At 39.6% G+C, this 27,503-nt stretch overlaps 1 protein-coding gene across 1 annotated transcript in view; it reads left to right on the top strand.

The window, feature by feature from the left end:
* mcm9 (minichromosome maintenance 9 homologous recombination repair factor) overlaps positions 1-21,544 on the top strand; it is a 29,496-nt gene extending 7,952 nt beyond the window's left edge. The window contains exons 5-15 of the mRNA XM_084736971.1: positions 901-1,107; positions 1,389-1,470; positions 1,741-1,941; positions 2,038-2,163; positions 3,574-3,693; positions 3,889-4,063; positions 9,131-9,333; positions 9,853-10,056; positions 12,242-12,324; positions 14,348-14,493; positions 17,819-21,544. Coding sequence (XP_084593097.1) covers positions 901-1,107; positions 1,389-1,470; positions 1,741-1,941; positions 2,038-2,163; positions 3,574-3,693; positions 3,889-4,063; positions 9,131-9,333; positions 9,853-10,056; positions 12,242-12,324; positions 14,348-14,493; positions 17,819-19,652 — 3,381 coding nt within the window. The 3' untranslated portion in view covers positions 19,653-21,544. The remainder of the gene's footprint in view (positions 1-900; positions 1,108-1,388; positions 1,471-1,740; positions 1,942-2,037; positions 2,164-3,573; positions 3,694-3,888; positions 4,064-9,130; positions 9,334-9,852; positions 10,057-12,241; positions 12,325-14,347; positions 14,494-17,818) is intronic.
* Positions 21,545-27,503: the final 5,959 nt, after the last annotated feature.

Raw genomic sequence — 27,503 nt, 5'->3', positions numbered from 1 at the left:
CACACACTAGAGACAAGTTGATAACACTTCACATAAGTCAGTTATAATCCACCAGTTAACGATGAGGCAGTCATCACTTTGTTTTGTTCTATTCTGTTTTGGTGTGTTTGTCAGCAGGATTTTGGATTACTTATTTTCATGAAACTTGGTGGAAGGGTGGCACATGCTGCTTTTTAACACTGAGGCTACATGTTAATTGGTGGATCATAATGAGGTTGCTAGTGTAGGTGTTGTCTACAGCTGGGTAATATATTGATATCATATCAATATGGAGATACGAGACTAGATATGTTCTTAGATTTAGATGTGGTTATATGGTGATATATCATAAATGTTGTCTTTTCCTGGTTTTAAAGTAAGGCTGCACAATTAACCAAAATTCTATCAAAATTGTAATATGGCTTTCTGCAATTTTCAGATTGCAGGAGGTGCAATTGTTTAAGGCAAACTGTGTGTGAAGACATGTAAAGGAATGAATGTTGTGGCAGACTTACAAATCAGATTCTACAGACTTAAAAAACATCTTCATTTGATACAGATCCGTGTGAAAAAATCACATCATAGGCATTTTAACATTTTTTTTAAATCAATGTAAATGTAAAAATGATCATTAACCCTAATATTGAAAATCATTTCACAATTTCAATATCAGTCAAAATAATTTAAATGAGATATTTTTTCAAACTCATTCAGCCTTGATTTAATGACTACATGACAGTAAAGTGGTGTCATTTTTTGAACTTAACAGACTGTTCCAGCTGTTCTATTGTTTGTCTTTACTCACTTAGTGAAAAATCTCATTGTGAGCAGTGAGGCCACAGATGTGTAGTTACATGTGTTTCCATGTCTTATTTTGAGTTGCACTTTCAATCAGTGCCCCCTCCACTCTCCATCTCACAGGTCCTGGAATATGAACGAGATTACATGTGCACAAAGTGTCGTCATGTGTTCACTGTGCAGGCTGATTTTGAGCAGTTCTACACCTTTGTCCAAGTGGTGTCCTGTCCTAATCCCGATGGCTGTAACTCGTACAAGTTTAGCTGTCTGTCTGGAGGGTCTGAGCCTGCTGCCTGCAGGGACTACCAGGAGATCAAGATACAAGAGCAAGTAGGCAAAGGCAGCATCCTCAGTTTTTAATTACTAAATAGATTGATTGCTCTTATGGTTTTGTTAGGGGTTCTTTTTGTTTGTTTTGTTTTTTGGTTTTTTGGGGGGTTTTTTCAGATAAAAAAAGGAATCTGGGCACTGGGTAGCTCACCTGGTGGAGTGTTTGCATCAAGCACTAAGGCCTAGCCCCCAGCAAAAAAAAATAATTAATAATTTACAATGTCTAAATTATGGATTGTACTTTTTGTCAGTGTAAATCTTGCCCCCCCCCCCCAACACAGGTCCAGAGGCTGTCAGTGGGCAGTATTCCTCGTTCTATGGTGGTGGTTCTGGAGGATGACCTGGTTGACAGTTGTAAATCTGGTAAGAACTGCAGGTTGCTCACCTGTTAACACACACTATCAGCTCCTCCAAACAGCCGATAATGTGAATGCAACTCAAGTAAAGTCCAGTTCAAACGGAACCTCCATGCACACTAGTGCCAAAGCCAACAGAGGGCTGATCCATTATATTGACGGCTTGCAGTGATGCACATCATCAACCGGCTTTTCTACTTCACATTACTGTGACGATGCACAGTGTCATGCTCATGCTGGAGCTTTCAGTAACTTTGGACTGTGTGGGCTGTTCTAGGAGATGATGTGACTGTGTATGGAGTGATGTGCCAGCGCTGGAAGCCCTTTTATGATGGCACTCGCTGTGATGTGGAGCTGGTCCTCAAAGCTAACAACATAGAAGTGAACAACCAGCAGGCTGCTGCTGCTCTGGTCATGAAGGACGTTCAGAAAGAGTTTGAAGACTTCTGGGACAGCTACAGAAATGATCCCATCACTGGTATATCAGAATGTGCCTCATAACAAGAAAAACTATCCCGCTATATTTTTTACTTCTTTTTAAAGATGTCATTCTCTGTCTCCACCCTCTCTATAGGTAGGAACCACATCTTGTTGAGCCTGTGCCCACAAGTGTTTGGCATGTATTTGATTAAACTGGCGGTGGCCATGGTGTTGGCTGGTGGGGTGCAGAGAATAGATTCTTCAGGGACCAAGATCAGAGGTATCTCTTTCATTCTCTGTGTTTTTAAGTTAAAGGGTATTTTTCAACCTGGACCCAATTTTCCCATGTTTAGTATCTAAGTGACTAATGAGACAATGGTTTTTGAAATTGGTCCAGTACTGAGGGAGAGCACTGCAGCCAACAGCCGTGAAACTGGCTGCAATGCAATGGAATGGAATTCTGAGCAACTGCACACTATCTAGCATCCGCTAGGGTTGTGTGGAGCAGCAATTCTTAATTCACCAAGTTAGATCTGAAAATATCAAGAGAGGCACAAGAGGGAGCTCAGGTATCAGACAAGCAGTGGGGAGAGCGTGTATAGCTACAGAATATTTTCACATCTAAATTTTAGGGTTTATTTCAATCAAACAAGCACAGTTGGCGATTGTTGGAACAGTGGAAAGACAAACCAAGACATTTTTGGTGAGTTTCATTTTGTTTCTGATAAGTTTGTATGAAGTGTCTTTTTCCAATGATGAAATGAAATGAAATGAAAATTCTGTGAAGATAGTCTGGTCGTTGTAACAGCATCTGTTTCAGATCTTACTCTTTGAAAAAACATCTATCTGTCCTTTCCTTATTTATCCTCTGCTCAATGTTGTCAGACACCAATAATAAAAATAATAAAACAAGCACTTTTAGTGGGCACACATGATACATGGTTGTTTGGAGAGATTATGTTGCTCTCCTCTGGCTTCAGTGCTCTCCCCCAATACTAGACCAATCAAAAATGTTGTCCCCATTAGTCAGCAGACAAAAAATGTGGGAAATTAGGACCTAGGTTGAAAAATACCAAAGTTATCCTTTAAACATCTGAAAAGAAGGACACTTGTATCTCATTTTGTAATAATGAAGAATGACAATAACTTGACTGTTTTAAGAATACATCTCATCACATTTCTATAACTTCTGAGCCAGGGTTTTTCCACCTTTATTCTGCAATATATTGTTAGGGTACAGGTAGTGCTGGTAAAATGGTGATGTGTTTTAGGTTCTGGGGATTTAGTTACCAGTGAGTTTCTAACAGGCTTACCTGAGTGCCCAGGTTGCCACTCAACAAGAAAAGGATATAGGCCCTACGTGAAATGCAGGTGAGCTTAGCTCGCTTTCCTCTGTCACTCCACTCAGGTTAACAGTCAGACACAGACAGACACCAAACACAATTACCTGGCATGAAGGTTATCATTCACTATCCATCACAGTCTCAGTAAAAGAGTTGCACTCTCTCCTCTTCTTCTGCTCTCACCTCTCTGGTGTCTGTCCTCCAGGCTCATATTAGGTAAGACCTGCCCTCTTGAAATTGACAACCAATCCAAAACAAATGATCATATGGAAACTGAGACAGATGTTTGCTGTTTTTTTTCACTGGATAAACTGGTCTCATTGTGGAGTCCCACTTGTCCTCTCCAGGTGAGTGTCACATGCTGCTGGTTGGGGACCCTGGAACAGGGAAATCTCAGTTCCTGAAGTATGCAGCTAAGATCATGCCTCGCTCTGTCCTCACAGCTGGAATCGGATCGACAAGTGCAGGTAGGCCCTATTTGCTGTCAGCTCTCAGGTTAAAGGAGTTTGTTTGTAGTATTTTTATGTGAGATATTTATCACAAATGTGGAATCAGGAGTTCATGGATAGAGACCCGTACATGCAACATATAAATATATCCAGTCAGTTTTGTGTATTACTAGATGGAATGGATTTGTTAACACATGATACAATGTGTTGAAGGACTGACAGTAGCAGCAGTGAAAGATGGAGGTGACTGGCATCTGGAGGCAGGAGCTTTGGTCCTGTCAGACGGTGGTTTGTGCTGCATCGATGAATTCAACAGCATCAAGGAACATGACCGCATCAGCATCCATGAAGCTATGGAGCAACAGTCCATTAGTGTGGCTAAAGCTGGGTATGACAGTTCTGCCAAACACACACACACACACACGCACACACACACACGCACACACACACACACACACACACACACACACACACACACACACACACACACACACTCACACTCACTCATAGAATGCAAGTCTAGGCTAACAACATCTGCTCATGTGGGCTGTGTGGCTGCTTGAACCTTTTTGTGCGCCAAAATGAAATGCAGGAGGCTCCACATGCACACATGCTGTTCTGGCAGCCAGTGTGTTCCGGGCATAACTGTGACGTGGCACACTGATGTGCTGTGAAATTCATCCCTTAAATGACCTGTTCAACTATTTAATAAGGTATTTAAGTCGTAAGAAGTTTGAAAAAAAAAATTTAAATGTTGTTGTAAAATGTTTTATTAACAAATACTAATTTAAAAACAACTAAAGGCCTAAATAATAGTTATATTTTAGGCTTTAAGCTAGAGCTGAATGATTTTGAAGAAATATCTAATTGCAATTATTTTAACTGATATTGCAATTGCTATGTGATTTGCAATAATTTTCATTTTAATTGAAAAATACATTAAAATCATTATGGTGTGTTATTTTGTTCAGGGATCTGTACTAAACAAATATGTTTTCTGAAGTCTAGAGAATGATGTGTTGGCCAGGACACCTCTATGGCATCACAGTATTTCATTTAACATGGTATTTGACACACATTTCGCCGTTAACAAATATTGTGTAACCTGCAATTTGCAAATTCGTCAGAGTTCTGTGAAACTGTGCCTACTCAGGGCATCAAAAAAGCAAATCCTGGGTGCGTCAATAATGGAGGCAAAATGTAATGAACGGCAAAGGAGATACCTGCACATCAGTTTTCCAGGGCTAGAAAGCCACATAACATAACACATAAGTCTGGGACATAACTAAAAAATCTGATCTTATTAGACCTTAGCTCTGACAGGCACCCCTGCTGTGAGTCAAACTGCTACACTGGCACTGATTGCCAACCCTAGCAACACAAACACTGGCATGCCTATACGGAATTATTATACATACATACATGCTATATTATAATGTGATTCCATAGTGCAGAAGAAAATCTCCATCCCTACAACATTTAGTGGGAAGGCTTACAGGCGTGCAGCCACCAGCTTGAGGCAAGACATGATTGTGATAACTAGGGATGCACCGATACCACTTTTTTTACACTGAGTACAAGTACTTACATTTGGGTACTTGCTGATACAGAGTACCAATACGAGTACTTAATAATGGCATTAAAATTCTTAAAATAACTCTTAAAACATGTTTATTTTCATTAGATGATCACTTTCTAAATGTAACAAACCACAAATGTAACCATTGTGTTTGTACACATGACATTTTTAGGTTATTTGTAGTAAGTTACTTTACTGATTTTGTATTCCTTATTAAGCTGTGCAGTTTACTGTGTATATTTCAGTATTATAATTTCCCAACATTATTGACCTGCAGAATTAAGTTTACTATTATAAATGGTGTTATATATAATAATTATTTCATTATCATTTACAGCATTTTAACTAGTATTTTAATTTAACATTTACATGTGTAGTGTTTAACTTTCTTGTCTCTCTTGTCTAAGAGCTAATTAGTTCCTACCTGTCATTGTTTAGGAGGGACAGGTATGAGTGTGGTGCCATGTGTGCAACAGTTTTGTTGACCCTGCTGTGAACCTCAAAGAGTGAAGTTGCTCGTACAGTGCTGTCAGGATGTTTTGGTGAAGATTAAGTACACAAAGAGAAGTTGTAGCAGCTTATTATGAAGAAAAGAGGGTTACAGACTGGTGGCAGCGGTGTTTTTTCTTCGTCTTGGGATTAATTTGCCGAGGCACCAACTAGTTTACACCTGCCAGGACTGATTGGATAGCGGTTGGCTGTGGTTTACACCTGCTCTCTGTGCATTTATTTCAGGTTTACATGGACTTACACTGTATTTTACGGACAGTTTCAAAAGTTGCTGCGGCCATTAGTGGATGATGTTGAGGACAGCGAGTCTCGCTCATGATGGTGGCGCATCCAAAAATAGAGGATAAGCATCAGCAAACACCTTGAACTCTGCATCGTGGTGTTTCTTTAGACTTTTCGTGACGTGGTATCGGGTGTCGGGTATCGGAGTGGTTTTATGAGCATGGGTACGTGAGGACAGTATCGGACCGATACCTGATGCTGGTATCTGTATTGGTGCATCTCTAGTGATAACCAGTTATGTTCAGCTGTGGATAGTAGGGGTGTGTATCTCACTAAGACGATTCGATACATATCTTGATACAGTGTTTCCGCTAGCTTTTTTGCTTTGGCAGGGCAGACATCGGGAGGGTGGGGGGGGTGCTTGATGCTGTTAAAAAATGCTGATATTTTTGCGAACAGTTGGGGAACCTCCGGTCGTCCATTTACAGTTTTTGTTTGTTTGTTGGTGTTTTTTTTTACCGTAACGGTGGGAAACTGTCTCTCCTCGGCTCTCTGAGTGTGGGTGGGTGTGTCTGTACCAGTGCATCGGTGTGTGCTGTGAGAGAGGAGCGAGGGGGGGGGACCCGCCCGTCACAGAGGAGAGGAGAAATGCACTGTAATGAATGTAATGAAACGATAGTAACGCATCCGACTCTGAAATTGCACAAATTAGAGTTAGCTTTTTCATTTGATAAAAAGAACACATGTTATAGGCCGTTTTAAAATATAAATTAAATAATGGAATTAAAAAAAATCTTCAACTTGAATTTATGTGTGGGCGTCTCGTTGGCAGGGCAGGGGCATCTGTTGGGAAGGCGGGGCGCCCTGCCAAATACACTATAGGGGAAACACTGTGATACATGTTCAACGATTTGATATATTTTAGAAATTGCCAGCGATTTGGTTCAATATGATCTCTGCTCTGTCATGATACGATACGATGCAATACAAGATAATGCAATGTGTGAATCTTTACATTTTGATTCAATTAATGCTATATTTGTAGAGTGCTATTAGTTACAAAAAGAAATCCTGAATTTTACTAAATATAGTAACAGTAGAGACAGCAAGAAGGAGACATTACCATGATGTCAACATCTTATTATGAGTCTCATGTAAATGAGATACTGTAGCCTAAATGAGAATCTGTGAACAAACTGTTAAAAATATATATTTTTTTAAGTTATGTTTTTGGGCTTTTCTTGCCTTTATTAGATAGGATAGCTGAAGAGTAGCCAGGAAAGGGGGGTTGAAGAGAGAAGGGATGACACGCAGCAAAGGGCCACAGGTGGGAGTCGAACCAGTGGCCGCTGCAGAGCACTGGCAGCCTCCATACATGGGCCGGATGCTCTACCAACTGAGCTAAACAATATGTTACAATAAGATGATCTGCTGCTCTGCTTCATATGAAGAGTGGTGTGGTTTTGATTAGTGTGGAGGAACAGTGATGCTCTGTGTTACCTGTTCTCACAGTGACATGACATTTCTGTGGCTCAGACTCGTGTCTCTGTTCTCTGCTGTCCGACACGTTTCATATAAATGATTTGCAGCAGCGTTTCTCATCTTTCTTATAAAACCCAAACTTATTATACACTTGTGTGTTATGAAAGTTTGGTGGTGCGACGTGGTACAGTGTCAACTCTGTCGCTGTTTTCAGCGGTGTCTGTTTTGATGAAATGAAGAGGAGACACAGGAGAGGGAGGAGGGAGCCGTTGTTTTGTGTGATCGCGGCAGCAGGCGTCCAGTGAGAGTGTTGCAGGCAGAGGCAGGAGGAGAAAGAAAACAGAGGAAAGTTAGAGTGGCAGCTCCCTGATGCCAAAAATGAAACATATGCGTGTCCTAATGAGATGTATCTATACACTAGTGTTGCATCGATTTGTTTCTGATTCATGTTCATCTTTTTACCGATACAGGCCGTCTGAACCGATGCACTAATATCTTACACATTAAAGTCCAATGTCTAAGATGCATGAGCGAATCGTTACACCCCTAGTGGTTAGATTCTTCATCCAGTCCCCTACAGCCAAATCCTAGAAATAAGAAGGTAATATCAGGGGTTAAAGTGACAAATTACAGATACTCAAATTGCTGTAATTAAGAAGCTTTTTTGGGTAATTGTACTTTTATGAGTAGATTTTTAAGTCTTTGCTTTTACTCGTACTGAAGTATGCATTAAACTATGAAATCTCCCTAATTACTTTTAAAATCATAACTGAGTACTGAATACAATTTGAATTAATATCCAGACTTTTCATCTGCATTTTTGTGTCCATTCAGGTGATCTGATTGCAAATGAAAATGATGACATATGAAAAACAAAACACTGCAACAGCACAGGTTTGAAATAAGGATTCTATTGGTTAATGATTAATCATTGATTTCCTCCAAGAATGCAATTAATTAAAATGTATTAACAAATTAAAAATGTATAAAAATGTATTAATTAAATGGAATTTTAATGGCAGTGTTGTCTGGCAGAGCCATTTGTTGAATACAGAAACTAACTAAACTAACTTAAAAGGACTAGAAAAAGAAAAAAAAAAGAAAGAAATTGGGAATGAGAGAAAAAAAAACATGTTTTGTATCTTAAATAGTATTAATAATTGATTGTTAGTGTTTTCAACTATCACTTAAGGAAAATACACAGAATTTGCAACCCTAGTTTGGAGAGGTGACTGTTACCACTGAGCAGCAGAACAGAACAAGAGTTTAGAGTCATTTAGAAACAAAAACTCCTGTGATTGAATGTTGCTATACATGATATATTAAACATCAATGATTATAAGAAACTAAGACCCTGAGTAGTTTTTGACAATACTTTTAGTACTGTGTGCTCACTATGATGACTTTTACTTAAGTACTTCTCTAACAGCTGTACTTTTACTCATAATTGAGTATTATTTTAGTAATGTGACAGTACTTGTTTTTGAGTGCAGATTTTCAGTACTCTTTCTACCAGTGGGTAATCCTGAAACACTAAGTACTGCCCATCTCTGTTTTTAAAATGGACCTCTCCAGAAACTTAATGCACACACTATATTGTTGTTGGTAAGTGAGGTTAAAATGGATATCAACCCTAAGATTCATCCTCTCTCCTCTCTGCAGTATGGTGTGTAAGCTGAACACTCGGACCACCATCCTGGCAGCCACCAACCCTAAAGGACAGTACAATCCCAACGAGCCACTGTCTGTGAATGTAGCTCTGGCCAGCCCTCTGCTCAGTCGATTTGACCTGGTTCTAGTACTGATGGACACCAGGAATGCAGAATGGGACCGTGTCATCTCCTCTTTTATTCTGGAGGACAGAGGTACAGCATGTGCTGCTCATTCTGAATTTGGAAATCATATGTGAATTTAGAATGATATTAATATTTTAATGATCGTTTTTACGATATTTACCACAGTATTATCATTAGCATTATGGATGTCAATCATATATACTGAATATTGAACAATTTATCAACATCATTTAGGGTGTAAGATACACACTAAAATAGATGCTGTGTGAACACAAACTCACAGAAACTGGCTGACTGTTGTTTCAGCAGAACACAGACAAAATTCACTCAGTATGAAGTGTAATAATTATTGATATTATTGTTTCTCAATCTTCTTTCTCCATTTCTCAAATGGATTAATTGATTATCAAAATAGTTGGTGACTAATTTAACAATCAGTTGATAATCAATTATTCATTGAATCATTACAGCTCCAATGACATCAATAATGCCATAAATCTGTGATAGTTATGGCAGTATTCATTTTTCTTACCTGAAGCTCTCCATGATGAAAGTGATGAAATGTGGGTGCTCTTGTTTTGCTCTCAGGAGTATCTGTGGACTACTCCAGCCTGTGGTCCATGGAGAAGATGAAGGCATATTTCAGTCTGATTAAATGCTTGCAGCCACAGGTGTCTGACGAGGCCAACAGCATCCTAACACGTTACTATCAGCTGCAGAGACAGAGCGACGGCCGCAACACTGCCCGCACCACCATTCGCATGCTGGAGAGTCTGAGCAGACTGGCTGAAGGTGACGATGGGATTCTAACTTCATCTTAATTCAGTAAATTTAAATCTTTAGTTAGGTGACCTTGAGTTGATCTCAGCTTTTGTAGCAGGTTTATGGGTTGTGGTCAGTTCTTATACTTGTCTAATAATGAATTTCCAGCCCTGTGTTCAGCTTTCACTTAGAACACTGTCAATCTTTCTCAAACTAAAATGCAGTCTGAAAACCATAGCATTGTGTTGAGAAGGATTTTTGTCTGGACTGCAGCGAAGTGGTGAGAAATCTACTTGTCCACAGTCAGATTTTACTTGCCAATATACAAATTGTTTTATTTATTGGTGATTATCAAATAATGCCCTCAACAAGGCATGTCAGTTTGCTGTACAATCAGGTCAATCCTTTTCTTCTGTTGAAGATCAGTCACACAGGAGTATGCAGTGAACAGCTGTGTGTGTTTTTTTTTTGAAACATGATACAGTGTAGTGAGGAGTTTTGTGATCACCTGACTTGTCAGCAGCCCTCAGTACTTGTCCTGAGCAGACATTGTCAGCAGCCCTCACAGCTGCCATATGCGAGTGAGATGCTGTCAGCTCTTGTTGTGGCACTTGTTAGAAAAGTGACCATTATATCCAACTTACTGTCAAGCTTATGGCAAACTTCATAATAGATAATTGGAGTTGAACAACTTTTTTAACAACACAAACTTTGTCTTTACCTGCTGCCATTTTCTCAGGCCTGATCAGAACTGCACGTGTACTATCTTTTCAGAGATGAGAAGGAAGTGAGGTGGCTCATTCCTTAGCTACTTCTAACATCAGCAGTGGCTTCATTTTTTTTTGTAACCACTTGTCTGATCATTTAGTAGCCTTATGTGGCATTTTACTTTCCCTAGACAAGGGGACAACTTTGCTTGTTGATCCCTGGAGTTTCCCTGTTGGCTGCTCTTTCAGAATGAAAAGGCTTCAATTAGATGCTCAGAAGGCTGTTATAGTGCAGCACAGACAGTACTTAATTACATCCTCGGGAGGTCTTTAAGCTTTGCTGGTGAAACACTGGTGTGATCCTCCTCAGATGACACCTGAGCTTTAAAGTGTATGAGGGGTGTGTATGCTCAACTTGTGCAGTTTTCTCTGAAACCCCAGGGGGCAGCCAAACAAAACATTTTGTGAAGAAGTGAGAAGTCAGCTAGTGCATCAAAAGAACCCCACAGAGCAAACATGGTCGCTCACTCCTCAATACACAGCCAAGGAGGTACAGGAAATGATTGTAAACTTCCATGCAGGGCTGCAGGATATGGGAAAAAAGTCATATTGCGATTATTTTCACTGAAACTGTCATTGTGATTCCATTATAATATTGGAAATGATCATTTTTGTGTCACAATTTTCACTTTCACTACAAAAATATGAAGATTGTGTTGATGTGATATTTGTTAGGATCAGCAAACAAACAAATGTTTTTTTTTTTTTTACATCTGGAGAACAAAACTGTTAGACGAGGGCATCTCTGAGGCTCTACAGTACCTCATTATAAAGCTGTTTTTTACACATTTTTCATCCATCAAATAATTGCAGGGTTCTGTGATATGGATATTGCACTTGGCTATATAGCGATTTCAATAATATTACAATTAATTGTACAGTCCTACTTCCTTCATATGTTTTCATGAACATATTTAATCTCTGTTATACAATCCTTAGAAGGTTCAAGGTTCTGTTATTCATTCTACAATACCAGGATGCACAACAAAAGGCATGCTGTAGTCTCTTTGTGCCAAAAACAAAAAACAAAAAACAACAACTTAAAAAAATATTATTTATGCCGGAGTGCAGTATATAATATATGTATCACATAGTATTCCAATGTGATACACAAGATTAAAGTCTGCTTCTGTTGCCTACTCAAAGTGGAGAGGAGTTTAAGGAGATGATACCTGATGACCCTTAATAACATGAGGCAGTACTAAAAGCACTTTTTTTCCAGTTATCATCATAAAGTTGCCTCATGGTTTTTTGAGCTGCTATGATGGAATAAGAATGAAAAGCCATAAACACTGTCAGGAATTAAATCAACTCGGCACAATTAAATCAAAACATGGAGAGCCTGGAACAACAGAGTGATTCTGCTGGTCTGTAAGAATATTTGTTGCTCTTTAATCACAAAAGAGTAGAACAGTATCACTTACACAGACTTGTTGTGAACCTTCCAGCCCATGCCAGGCTCATGTACAGACAGACTGTGACCATTGAGGATGCTGTCATGGCCGTCTCTGTCATGGAGTGTTCCATGCAGGTAAGGACAAAATAAAATGACATGAATAATGATCTTTAATATGATTTAACCTTTGTGTTTTTGTTTGTGTCTTATTTGGAACTGTTGCTTTTACACGTTACTATGTCAGTGATGTATTTTGTCCATTATGGAACAATTTTGCAACAACAAAAAATGCACAAAACTGTTTTCTGAGATAGCTAAACACACCACTCACTATTGTTTTGGTATGAATTGTGAATCGGTTGTGACTGAGGGGTGAGGGTTTCCTCAGTATTGGTGCACAGAAAGCACCAGTTCAACAGCCATAACACCCTTAAACTTTAACAACAGTGGTGGATAAACAGGGTAACAGGATGGCTGTGATTTGGCTGTGGTGGTACATAATTAACTGGTGATGTATGTTGTGCAGTTCCCTCGGATTCAGGAGGAGCAATGCGGTTTTCGTCTTGGTCATGGAACACTGGACCAGCTCTATACCCTCCACAGGGTGCTTGAGGGTTCATGGGAATTTGCCCAACCAGTCCACATGTGCTTTGTGGACTTGGAAAAGGCATTCGACTGTGTCCCTCGTGGCATTCTGTGGGAGGTGCTTCGGGTGTATGGAGTTCGGGGCCCTCTGCTAAGGGCCGTACGGTCTCTGTATGACTGGAGCAGGAGCTTGGTTCACATTGCCGGCAGTAACTCAGACCTGTTCCCGGTGCATGTTGGACTCTGGCAGGGCTGCCCTTTGTCACCGGTTCTATTCATTATTTTTATGCACAGAATTTCTAGGCGCAGCCAGGGGCCGGAGGGAGTCTGGTTTGGGGACCACAGGATCTCATCTCTGCTTTTTGCGGGTGATGTTGTCCTGTTGGCTCCTTCGAACCAGGACCTTCAGCTTGTACTGGGGCGGTTTGCAGCCGAGTGCGAAGCAGCTAGGATGAGAATCAGCACTTCCAAGTCCGAGGCCATGGTTCTCAACTGGAAAAAGGTGGCTTGTTCCCTCCGGGCTGGAGGAGAGTTCCTCCCTCAAGTGGAGGAGCTTAAATCTCTTGGGGTCTTGTTCACGAGTGAGGGGAGGATGGAGCGTGAGATTGACAGACGGATTGGTGCAGCGGCAGCAGTAATGCGGTCGTTGCACTGGTCTGTCATGGGAAAGAAGGAGAGCCGAAAGGCGAAGCTCTCGATTTTCCAGTCAATCTACGTTCCTACCCTCACCTATGGTCATGACCAAAAGAACAAGATCTCGGATACAAGTGGCTGAAATGAGTTTCCTCAGTAGGGTGGTGGGGCGCTCCCTTAGAGATAGTGTGAGGAGCTCTGTCACCCGGGAGGAGCTCGGAGTAGAGCGGCTGCTCCTTCACGTTGAGAAGAGCCAGTTGAGGTGGCTCGGGCATCTATATCGGATGCCTCCTGGGCGCCTCCTTGGGGAGGTGTTCCGGGCATGCCCCACTGTGAGGAGGCCCCGGGGAAGACCCAGGACACGCTGGAGGGACTATGTCACTCGGCTGGCCTGGGAACGCCTTGGGATCCTCCTGGCAGACCTGGAGGAAGTGTCCGGGGAGAGGGAAGTCTGGGTGTCCCTGCTTAGGCTGGTGCCTCCGCGACCTGGCCCCGGATGAGCGGAAGAAGATGGATGGATGGATTGACAACTAATCGATTAGTGGAGAAAATGATCAGAAGGTTGATTTACAGTGAAAATAATTGTTAGTTGCAGCCCTAATTACTTTGTTATTCAAAACACAGTGTTAGGTGACAAAAATGCTCATCTTGCACACCCCCTAACTACTCAGTGGAGGAGACAAGAAACTCAAGCTTAAATAGCCAACAATATCACTGTGACATCACTGGATGCAGGAAGAACAGCAGATTTTGTAGTCAGGAAGTTTTCTTGGTCAGTATAGCAGCACTGAGGAAAGTATTGCTTCACTTGACAACATTTACCATCAACACTGATTGGACAGCCACATGAAAACTGGTGAAATTTTTCCTTTAACACTGATGCATCTTGCTCCTGGCCTATGACCCTGTCCCTGTTTTCCTCTCTGCTCTCCTCTTTTAGGGCTGTGCTTTGCTGGGAAACATAAATGCGTTGCTCACATCATTCCCTGCTGACCCCGGGCACCAGTATCAGACTCAGTGTCAGGTTCTGCTGGAGGGACTGAACCTGCCACATCTCCTTCAGAAGGAGATGGACAGACTGGAGAGGTGAGTAACTCCTCACCTGGAGGACTCCCAGTGATCAAGCTAGGGTTGGATTACCTCCCACTGTTAATAATTCAGTGCTTGAAGGATGTGGCTTTTGTATACTAAGTGTTCAGACATACTAATAAATCTCACCTGCTGTTGTGTGTTAAATATCATCAAGGAATTTCAGACACAGCCAGTGGCTAAAAATGCAACGTAACGTAATGCAATGTAACTTCCACCAAGACAGTGAAAAAAGCCCAGTTATCTCCAGCAACAACTTATCCAACAGGAGAATTAATTACCTGAACATGCTGATGCCTCACTTAATGTTTTGTTGTCCACTTTTTTGGTGCTGGCTGCAGGTGTGCTAATGTTAACGTTAGCTGCAGCTGCTGTAGGGGACTTGGCATTCAGGCTATCAAGCATAGTGCCCTCTGCAGCTTTTAGATCTATATTAGTGTTTGACTAGGTGTTTCCTCAGGTTAGACCGGGGGTCTGCAACCTGCAGCTCCAGAGCCACATGTGACTCTTTAGCCCCTCTCCAGTGGCTCTAAAAATATATATTTTTTTAACATTTTAATTTTCATATATCATTGTTGTAGGTCTATGAAACAGTTAAGGCAACTCAAAATTTCAAGGGAACAGTGCAATAGATTTTAAGTTTTGAAAAAGTTTTAGCATTTACTGAGATAATTGACTTTAGATAAATTTTACAAACCACCAAAAATAATTTTTAAACACTTAAAGTGGTTCAGGTTAAAGTGAATGATGGTTAGAATTTTAATATTTCCCACTAAAACCATTCAATTTTCATCAAATTTTGAAATGCATATTTTTGAGTTTCTAATACTCAAAGATTCAAGTTCATCTAAAGAAGATGGGTAAATTATCTCAACTAAAGATTATAGGTCTGCAGAACTTTTAAATTCAAAACTAAGTTACAAGTTTGATTTTGGCTCAAAACTCAAATCTATTGCACTATGTTGCCTTGAAATCTTAAGTCGTCTCAGTTCTTTCTTTTTCAGTGTAAAGTGATTCTTACATTGCCATCTGTAAAAATATGTAGCCTATACATAGAATTAAATTAAATTAAATTGTAAATGTTCCGTCGATTAAAATGTGCGTCATAGTCTAGGTCTATGGCTTGGTGTCTTTTCCTCTCAATTTTGACAGTAGTTAGTCCTCTTGACTTTCCATGAGCTCACTATGGATGCCAAATTTAAAAACGGAGAGATTTTTTCTTTTTGTTGGCCAAAAATGGCTCTGGGTTAGAACTCTCCAGCTTGCATTTCACATTATAAATATTGCCATGCAGTGTTGTCGTGTTGTGTTTTGAAAACTTTGCCACATTTAAAACCATGTCCAACTAGCTGTTGTTGTTGAAGAAGGCTGAGTCTCATTTCTAAAGTCATGCTCTACTCACTCTCAAGTACTGAAATTTGGCACCAGTTGATTTGGCATACATCAGTCAGTACCCTTAAAAGTACAGGATTCAGTATCCAACCCTAACAGACACAATGGGCTTCATGCAAGAATCATTCATACGAACAGATTTGTTCTTATACACAAAAATGATGGTACCCCTAGAAAAGACTGAAAATAATTTGACCATAGGGACATGTTAAACTAAGGTGTGTGCTGTAATTAGCATCACAGGTGTCTTCAAACTTGTAATCAGTCAGTCTGCCTATTTAAAGGGTGAAAATTCACTGTGCTGTTTGGTATCATGGTGTGTACCACACTGAACATGGACCACAGAAAGCTAAGAAAAGAGATGTCTCAGGAGATTAGAAAGAACATTATAGACAGCTTTTTGGCAAGTCCCATCAGCTGTATGTTCACAGACGCAAAAGTGAAGCATACAAAGAAAAGAATACTGTACCTACTGTGAAACATGGAGGAGGCTCAGTTATGTTCTGGTGCTGCTTTGCTGCATCTGGCACAGGGTGTCTTGAATATGTGCAGGGTACAATGAAATCTCAAGACTATCAAGGTATTCTGGAGCGAAATGTGCTGCCCAGTGTCAGAAAGCTTGGTCTCAGTCGCAGGTCATGGGTCCTCCAACAGGATACACCCAAGAATGGCTAAGAACAAAACACTGGACTATTCTGAAGTGGCCTTCTGTGATCCCTGATCTAAATCCTATTGAACATCCGTAGAAGAAGCTGAAACATGCAGTCTGGAGAAGGCACCTTCAAACCTGAGACAGCTGGAGCAGTTTGCTCATGAGGAGTGGGCCAAAACACCTGTCGACAGGTGCAGAAGTCTCACTGAGAGTTAGAGAAATTGTTTGATTGCTATGATTGCCTCAAAAAGTTGTGCGACAAAATATTAAGTTAAGGGTACCATCATTTTTGTCCAGTCCAGTTTCATTAGTTTGCTTTTTGAAATGATTCTGTTGAACCACAATTCAAAAGCAATGTCTGATTTTCATTAGTTAATTTTCAGTAAATTTTTGTTTACTATTACTTTTGTCAGTTTCAAGTTATTTCAGTGACCATTGTTGGTTTTTCTTTCTTTAACAGAAGGGTACCAACAATTTTGTCCACGTGTGTAAGTGATGTATATGAGTGATTTAGGAGAACTTGTCACATTTACCAGTTTTTTCATATTTTTAATTTTCTTTCAGAAATGAACACAATTCAAAAGGTCCAGACCTGTCATAGAATCATGTGCAGTCAGTCTGCTGGGATCCAAACCAAAGATTTTCGCTAATTATTGGATATTGAATTTGAATACATTTCAAATTATAATCTAATTGTAAAATTACAGAAGAAACCTAACCTCATGAATGTAAAGATTTCATACTGAGACGTTTCTTCTTTATTTCAGTGACAGTCCCACCCTCAGGTTACATGACATTAACAACGCTCACTTTTCCTGTTTGTTCGCTTTAGCAGATCATTATTCATTATTCCACTGCTGATGCTGTTAAAATTACAGACTTGATGTCAAATTCTGCAGAATTGATGTTTCTCTTTTTATTCTTGAATGAACACGTCCTGACATATGGGGCAGGAAGTGTACCCTTATGGTATTATTTGGGCATTTTAATGCTAAATTACAAATGTCATGCATGTCCACTCAGATACACACAGGAGGATCATTTACACAGGTATCTGAAGTTACAAGCATCTTAAGTGACATGTTTGTACAAGCCCACCATATGAATAACAAAGAGAAAATGAAAGATACTAATAGTAGAATGTTTATGCCTGGGGTTCATTGTCATGTTTAATGTGTTTGAAGTAGTTTGTGCCGTACAGACTTCTTTGGCACATAACTGTACCTAGATCAGGCTTCCTGTATCTTTTACATCATCTGTGCTTATTTTGTTCACTAGGCTACAGAGCAGCAGCTCAGAGGGCTCCCCACCAGGTGATAACTACCAACATCAACTCAGAAAGACAAACTCCATCAACAAAACACCCCGCCGTGATGTCACCAGTAACTGCAAGGCTGATGGCTTGGACTGGTTCCACTCCATCACTCCGTCACAGGAGCCCGATGGTGTAACTTCGCCTATAATTACATCAACTCAACAAAACTTGAATAGGAAACCAAACTCCAGTTGGTCAGAAATGTCTCCAGTAACCAAACAGCTAAACCATCAAACTGAGGACAGTCTCACTAACGCCGACTCAGCCTTCAACTACAATGTTGTTTCACATCCTTTCAGAACAGTTCCCACTGCTACAGTAGAAGACAACCAAAATCATGAGAAAAATGAAAACATTAAAGAGAGAAGCTCTCTACCCCAAGACAAGAGACGGAAAGATCAAAAACATGCAGAGTCATCGGGGTGTGTGTTTCAGAAAGTCTCTAAGAGTCTGAGAGACACCAGACTCAGGGAGCTGGAGCTGAATCATCAGCAGGGTGACAAAGTGCGAGGAGGAAGACGTGGAGAGAGGGCGTTGTCTGGAGATAGTTCACAGAAAAAAGTGACTGATGTCTTAGAATCCCACACTAGCAGCAGTGTGTCATCAGGTCAGAACTGCCCCTCTAATAACCCAGCCCAGGACAACCTGTCCTCTGGCAGAGTAAATAGATCTGTGAAAAAAGACAGGAGGGACCAGACTGGAACTAAGAATATGAGTGCTGTGGCGAGGGAAAAGACAGCAGCTGAAGCTGAGACAAGTCAAGAACTGCATGCAAAGTTGTCAAGCTTTATATTCCGACCCCGAAAGAGAGCTCTAGTCTACAACCATGAGCTGACTGCCAGCTCAGAATGTAACCAAGCAGGCAGCAGAGAGAATCACACCGGCACAGAGAGCAAAATAAGTCAGCAGATGCCAGGTAGACAAGATGACTCAGCCGGACAACCTGCAGACACTGGGAAGAAACAAAGACAGAAAGGACAGAACCAGTCCAACAGTCTTTGTGAAGATGGAAGCAGGAGAAAACAGGCAAGTTTTACATCAGAAGAGCTTGATAAAGACATTTTTTCCTTTGGAGACAACAAACTGTCACAAATAGGAAGAATAAAGAGGAGAGACGAAACAGAAAAAAGCACCAGACTCAGCACCGGTGATGAGACTGTAAATAACTTTACTAGCATTCGACCTTTAAAATCAAGCACATCTTTCATTGATCCAGCACCATCCAAACCAGGACACACCAGGCCCACTGTGACCTCCTCAACCCTCGCTAAACTCTCACGATTCTCCTTCACCTGCACAGCTGAACCCACAAGCTCAGCTCAAACCAAAGTGGAAATAAATCCTTCTACTGAAGGGGGAAAAGGTCCAGATGGTGCTGAGCACCCAGGAGGGAATTCTAAAGACAAGACAACTCTGGGCTCCCCTGAACACAGTCCATTAAGAAAGAAGATCAGAACTGCAGTAATCATGGACAAAGTAAAGGACACAGAGATCACACCAGAACAGAAAGATGAACAAAGGTCAGAGTCACCAACTGAATCTCTGTACAGAGAGCAGCAGACAGAGCCTGCTCGTTCTGTAGACCATGTGAAAACAGTGACCGGTGCTCCTCCTGACTATCACAACACAGTCAGTGTGAGGAAAAGGAAGTGTTTCGAGCTGGGCCCTCCACCGACGACTGTCAATGGTTTTAAGGGTGCGTTCTCAGGACTGTCTCTGTTTGACTCTGCTGAGTTAAGTAATGATGTGCTTGACACTGACTGGGACCAAGAGTTTTCAAAGAAAGCCAAAATCTGAACTCGCAGCCAACTGTCACTATCACCCCATTCACAACTGGTACTGAAATGTGATCAGTGTCTGGATACGTTATCTGAATAATAAACAATCATTTGACATTAATCTTAATTGAGATTGGATCTCTGTCTTGCAGAGCAAAACCTGCCGAATTTGAAGAGGTGTAAAGTTTACAAAAGCACACACATCCAGACGTGGTAGATACTAGGTGCTGGACAGAAGTACATGTCAAGAAAGGAAAAGTATTCTGCACACTGAATAATGTTTTCATGTGCATTTATTAATACACCACCATGTCACGTCTAAATGTTCATGGAAGCAATAACTATTTTTCCTCTTTTTCCTAATTTGAGGTGACAGAAAATCAGCCTCAGTCTCCCTTTAAAAAACTAACAGTTGAGGTGTTGAGTTAGGGCAGGGGTCTGCAGCCTGCGGACCCGGAGCCACATGAGGCTCTTTAGCTCCTCTCTACTGGCTGCCCGTGGATTTGGCAAAGAATGATGGATTGGCACAGCCTTCAAGAAACACACACACACACACACATTAATTATATTGGTAACAGTTATTTATTTTTATTTTATATTTTTACTTTGTTGTAGGTCTACACTGTAAAAATGATGAAACTGAGAAAACAAGCAAAAACATATATTTAACTATTGAAATAGATTTTTGATTTTTTTTTTACCAGCTATTATCTATTGCAGTATGTTGCCTTGAAATTGGGAGTTGTCTCAACTATTTTTTTTACGGTGGAAAATGATTCATCAGCTGTGAAAAACTGAAAATATGTAGCCTCTCCACCAAATTAAAGAAAAAGTTTGAAAATTTTGTAAACTAAAATGTGAGTCATAGCCAACATCTATGGCTACGGTGCCATTCCTCTAAATTTGGTCTGACTAATCTTCTTGAGTCTCAATAAGAGCACTAATGATTGCATGAAGGGAAAAAAGAGAATTTAATAGCTGTGGCATCAGACAGATTATTGTTTTTCTTTTTTTTTTTGGCCAAAAACAGCTCATTTGATCGGACAGGTTTGCAGACCCCTGAGTTATGGGAAATTTCTAAATGTTGTGAAGCACTGTTTGTTACAAATTCTTAATTCTTTTTTTTTATCCCCTCTTGTAAATTGGCAGTGGCTTGTGTTATTCCTTTCTTTGTATAACAATACTGTGTTGTTTGTCCAGGTTGCCGTATTGGTGTGCAGACAGCTCTGTAACAAGATCAATAACAGGCCTTGTTAAACAGCAGATCAGCTCCACAAATGAGTGTAATGCGCACTGTTGCACAGTTAGTTCTCACAGTATATCGTTCATTTCACACCAGTCTTGCTTTTTCATGCAGTTCTGTTGAAAAACTTATCTTTTGGTGCTGATACAGATTTGAAGCATTTCAATATAAGGTGTAAATGCAGTTTATGTGGTTAAAGGAGACTTCCACAAAAATCTATTTCACATCATGGGCCATATTAATAGGATTCTTTGCCTGATGTATGATTTCAGTGACTGTCTAAAGCTTGTGCTTGTGCTTGATGTGGATCTGAGCTGCAGCAGCTGGAGCTCAGACAGTTTAACAAGCTGTATGGTGGCAACATGATAAGTTTCTGGCTAAACTTAGACAAATAAATGAAAATATCAATCATTGTATCTGTTGTTTCCTCAGCATTAGTTGTCTTTTTGTTTTCTGATAATTATTCATAATGTGTCATGAATACAAATGCTGGTGATTTTATTTTTTTGACATTAGGTCAGCTGAACGATTTGATTTTCTGGATGTCTGATACCTTCAGCAGAATGTTGTCAGTACTGCAGTTGTCCTGTCACACAGTGCCTCCATCAGTTCTGTTTGTTCTACACACATGTCCTATTCCTGCTCAATAAATCCGTTGAGGCCTGTCACTCGTCTGTCCATGTCACTCAGCAGCCAATATGACATTTTACTTGGCACCTGCATCCACTCCCATGTCATCATATGTCTCAAAATTGTCTCCTTACATATGGAACATGCATCTAGTTTTAGAGCAATGACAAAACCACACCTCTTTATTTTCCAAGCTTTTTCACTTTGCATTTGTAATTTTAGCAGTTGTCTTGTGCGTAGTTGTGGTTTTGAGATCTCTGCTGCAGCAGTGGAAGAAACAGTCAGATATTTTACTTAAATAAAAATACACACCACGGTGAAAAAATACTCTTTTCAAGTAATTGTCATGCATTTGAAATTTTACGTTTTTTAGTTAATGTTTATGTAATTTTAAGTATTAAAGGCATAGTTCATCCAAAAGTGAAAACTGAACTGAATGTTATGGCTTGGGAGAATAAGGAGTGGCAGGTTGATATTACAACCCCAATACACATTTACCTATACAGTTCAACAACCATGGTAATAAGAAAAATAACATCAGACAATACATGAAATAACCAAAATCAGTACAATAGGCAGAACCATGAAAGACACTATCAACACTGATGTCACCATCATCATAATCACCGGCACATCAAAAACCCTAGACAACCATCGTCATCTTCATAATCAACAGTAGTCACATAGGCACAACAGGATTCCAGCGCTGCTATCTACCTCTTGGACCTGAGTTTAGGAGGGAAATGGCAGCAGGAATGAATGATCTCCTAAATCTGTTGCTCTTTACAGCAGGGAATCTAAACCGAGACCCAGAGGGAAGAATCTGGAACTCAGAGTGAAGGGGGTGGGGACCAACTGTTAATATTGATTTGGCCTTCCTCAACACCTGTCTATTGTACAGGTCAGTGAGGCTGCTTAGCGGGACACCCAGAATTTTACTACTAACCTTCACTATTTTAGAAAGAGGGTAGGGAAGGTACCTCTAAATTGTACTTAAGTAAACAGTAAATGTACATAGTTACTTTCCACCACTGCAAATACTTGTAAACAATCAGAACCAGACTAATTAAGTATATTGAGGTAGTTGAAAGTACTTTGAAACAACAAACTGTACTATTAGCAGCTCCTGTGTTCCCCTGGTAGTTCAGCTGGTAGAGTTACATGTTCTAAAGGCTGAGTCACTGTAGCAGCAGCCTGTGGCCCTTCACTGCAGGTCGTCCACCCTCTCTCTCTCACTGAGTTGACATAAGACTAGCTGCATTACAATATTTCTTCAACCCGATTAAAATCATTCTGATTACAGATTCCAACTGAACTGTTTACATGGATGCTAAATAAAACGATTTAAGATGCACATTTTCACACCCCAAAGCATTTCATCAGAATGTGTGGGTATGCCCCCACCTCAGAAGCTGAGCAAAGTTCAGTCCCCCACCCCACAATTATTATCAGTCTTCAACTATAATTGGAGACGCAACTGAGCAAAAAGGATCCCAGTTGAATTTTAGTGAAGTAAAGGTCAACATAATAGCATCAATAAACTGATATTTGTTTATTTCACCCAAATAAATAATTATTCTAATTATTTTTGGAATATTAGAGTCCATGTAAACACCGCAGCTACTGTCACACATCCTGATCCCAAACATGAAGAATGAAATCCCCAATCAATTCATCAAAATGTACCTGTACATACTCTCACTTGTTGGGAGACGTGTGGATTAACATGATGTTGGATGATGTTTTTAGCAACACATCCTGTAACAGGATGGGTGGCCTGGACAACTATTTTCACAGTACCCTAGAAACTAAACACATGATGTCACTATGCTGTAATGGTTTCTTGAATATTATGACATGCTGCTGTAGGCCTAAAAGGAAGTTAAAACTGGAATATGTTATTCCCCTGATACTGCTTCCGTTCAGCCATTCATTTGACAAAGGAAGATAAATTCCATACTGAATCCACACTTCTGACTGGCCCAGTACTATATAACAACATTATAACAAAATTAAGTGGAAACACTCTCTGCTGAAAACACATTACTGTAATCATTGGTCACTAGGGATGTCAGATTTACAGCCCACACACCACATGCAGCCTGACACCATCATTAATATGCCTCCTGAGCTATTTTAAAATCAAAAATGTATTTGGCCTGCTGACTTCCTTAAAGTCCAGTTCGTGTTAATGTTCCAAGATGACTCTCACTGCAAAACTAAGGCCTGACAGGCCATTAGGCTTTATATTTTCAGCTGAGTGAATCTGAATAGTGATTAAATCATCTGATTGGACAGCAGGTTGAAGGAAGGAAGCTGGAAAGCCTATTTTTTAAATTCCTATAAGAACACAAGACAAATGTTAGGTGAGATAATGCAATGCAACTGACATCAGTTCAGTTAGCTGAAAGTAGCACTGTTCCTAAACAAAATATTAAAGGGACATCAAGAGGAAATGGCTGATGGTGCATTTCAGAACTTACTGCATAGGTACATGGAATAAAATGCAATTTGGCTTTAATGCCTCAAAGAAGACTATTTCAGCCAACAAAATATTCTGTTCTGTCCAGACATATTGGATATGCTTCTCATCATGTTTCATTACTTTTTTTTTTTTTTTATCTTCCATTTACTTCTTTTGCTGCCATAGGTGGTCATTTTAAAAGTCTGTCAATCTTTGTAACTACGATATCTTACTTTATTGCATTGCTATGCACTGGTGTTATAGACTGTTTGGATTAAAACAATCTATGAAGTATTTTTATTTAAAAAGTAAAATTATAAATTTGTTTGTAACAGTCCGACTGAGGATGCTTGGGGTACCTAACAATACTTCATCATGGTTGTAAGTCAATCATTTTTTTAATTAGTCAACCACACATAAGGTTCAAACAGAACTCCTTTCTTGAACCCATAAGAACACACATTCAAGGCGAACAAAGCCAGTGAACAACACAATACCACAGTAGACAGCTTCCAGTTAAAAAGAATGTATTGAAGTAAATCACAGGCAAAAGAAAAGAGAAATCAGAGGAATCAGCTCCTTCCTGAAAACCTAAAATCCAGTCTATTTTCAACCAAAAGAATCAACTCAACAACATTCACTTCCTGTTAATAATAGTTCAGTTCAGTCCAGTCTGTCACAACAATTGCCAGTTCCAATAAGATTCAGTTCAACTCAAAAGAAAACTGTCCAGTTCAGTTCATTTGCAAAAAAGAGGAACGAAAAAAAGGAAACCAAAATAATTTCTTCTCAGATTTACTGGCGTAGTGAGTCCAGTTAAATCCAGTCTGTTTTCATCACGTCAGTTGGCGGGAGGGGTGGGGGGAGGGTATAATCAGACCATCTGCCAACTCCAGGAACTAAACAGCCAGGGGTTCCAGCAGGACAGACACACAGGTTATGAAACAGACTTTAACAGACAAAAATTAAAGAGGACAGACACAAAAAGCTCTCTGCTCCGGCAGGATGGCCCCACTGCTTCCCTGTAACACTGTGCTGAGGGACAATTAGGTCAGAGGTCACAGGTCGCTATCTGACCTGTGAAGCCTTTTGTAAATATATACATATATACAGTATCTCACAAAAGTGAGTACACCCCTCACATTTTTGCAAATATTTAATTATATCTTTTCATGGGACAACACTGAAGAAATGACACTTTGATACAATGTAAAGTATTCAGTGTACAGCTTGTATAACAGTGTAAATTTACTGTTCCCTCAAAATAACTCAACACACAGCCATTAATGTCCAAACCGCTGGCAACAAAAGTGAGTACAGGCCCAAAGTGTCAATATTTTGTGTGGCCACTATTATTTTCCAGCACTGCCTTAATCCTCTTGGGCGTGGAGTTCACCAGAACTTCACAAGTTGTTACTGGAATCTTCTTCCACTCCTCCATGATGACATCACAGAGCTGGTGGATGTTAGAGACCTTGCGTTCCTCCACCTTCCATTTGAAGATGCCCCACAGATGCTCAATAGGGTTTAGATCTGGAGACATGCTTGGCCAGTCCATCACTTTTAAACCTCAGCTTCTTTAGCAAGGCAGTGGTCGTCTTAGAGGTGTGCTTGGGGTCGTTATCATGTTGGAATCCATGTAAACAGTAAATTTACACTGTTATACAAGCTGTACACTGACTACTTTACATTGTATCAAAGTGTCATTTCTTCAGTGTTGTCCCATTAAAAGATATAATTAAATATTTGCAGAAATGTGAGGGGTGTACTCACTTTTGTGAGATACTGTATATCATGATAATTTGAATGAGTTTGAGAACTCCACTTTGAGAACCACTGCTCTTCATTATTTCCTCATTTATTGTAAAGATAAAGGTATAAAGCTGAAGCCTTCTTGATTGATTCATTTTTTGATTGTTAAAAATCAGTTCAAGGCTTGAAGGAAGAATATCCCACTGTACTGCAGCAGAGTAGACATGTTTTAATCCATGAAACTCTTCAAATGAAACAATGTGATCTTTGCTGTTCTCCCTTTTGTAAAACAAGTGTGTGACACAGAGTTTATGAAAATAATAAGAAAGAAATAGGACTGAGCCCCCTCTTAACTGTTCTCAACTTTTATTACCAGAGTTTCAGCCATATGACGTAGAGATGACCTGTAAGAATGTGGCTGTCTGTGCCATCTCTGACTGATGTTTTAGGTTTTATCAAGTCAGCTCATACAAAGAAAGCCAGGCTGCGTTGATGCTTCATAGCAGCCCTCAGATGGATTCTGACCCATTTCACAATTGAAATATTTAACACTATTTTTTTTTACTGGTATTTACAGATTCCTCTGCTTTTTTGTCTAGGTTTCACACAGGGACAACTCCACATTCAGCAGTTCTTGGCTCAGATAATGACCTATTTACATTGACCACTTCTATGCAATCTGTTGGCAGAGTTGAACCCAATCTTTCCTGACCACACATTTTATTAGTTTAGTTTTTCTCTTTTACTTTGGCTCAGTTTTTGAGTTAGATTTTTTTCTGTTTTTTTCCAAAACAATAAAGAATCTCTGGACAAATTGTTCATTGTTCCAAACACATTGAAATTTCTAATTTATTAAAAAAAAATTGCATGTGTTCTGGCACATGTGCAGAGTGTGATTGCCTACAATCTGTAAAATAACTGCTTGAACAAGACCTTGCTGATCAAAACTGATGAGTTGATTCAGTGGTGGAAAGAGTTCTGAAAATCTGTACTCAAGTACAAGTCCTGTTACACTGCTAAAATATTACTCAATTACATGTAACAGTACTGGTGTTAGAAATATACTTAAGTGAAAGTACAGAGTATTTGTCTCAGAGTATTAGTTACTTTTGACCACTGATACCAAAGTCACGTTTCCAAAGTAGGGTTGCAAATTTTGTGCATTTTCCTAACCCAATAGTTGAAAATAGTACTGATTAATATATAATATATATAAATAATACTGATTAATTATTAATCGTTTATATGACACAAATTTTGGGTTTTTTCTTTTTCTTTTTTTTGTAATTTTGTCCTCATTTAAGTCCAAGTTTAATTTTCCAACAAATTGCTCTGCCAGACAAAACATTGTCAAAATATAATATAAATATCCATACATACATTTTTCAATTGGTTAAATTCTTAATGGAAATTAATCGATTATTGATTAATCAATGACATCTTTACTCCAACTGTGTGTTGCTGCAGTGTTTTGTTTTCCTTTTCAACTGTATGTCAATGTTTTTGGCCTGTTTGTGATCAGATCACCTGATTGGCTACTAAAATGCAGACAAAAGGTTTGGATATTAATTCAAATTGTACTTAGCGCTCAACTATGACTTTAAATATAATATATAAAACTGTATAATATGAAATAATATAACTAAGTAGATCACATAGTGTAATGCATACTTAAACTTAAGTATGAGTAAAAGTACAGACTTGAAAATCTGCTCATGAAAGTACAAGTATCCCCCCAAAAAACTACTTTATTACATAATTTGTGTATTTGTAATTAGTTA

This window comes from Lutjanus erythropterus, chromosome 15 (genome assembly GCF_056507025.1).
Source record: "Lutjanus erythropterus isolate fLutEry1 chromosome 15, fLutEry1.hap2, whole genome shotgun sequence".
Lineage (NCBI taxonomy): Eukaryota > Metazoa > Chordata > Actinopteri > Lutjaniformes > Lutjanidae > Lutjanus > Lutjanus erythropterus.
This window is presented reverse-complemented; position numbering and strand designations above follow the sequence as displayed.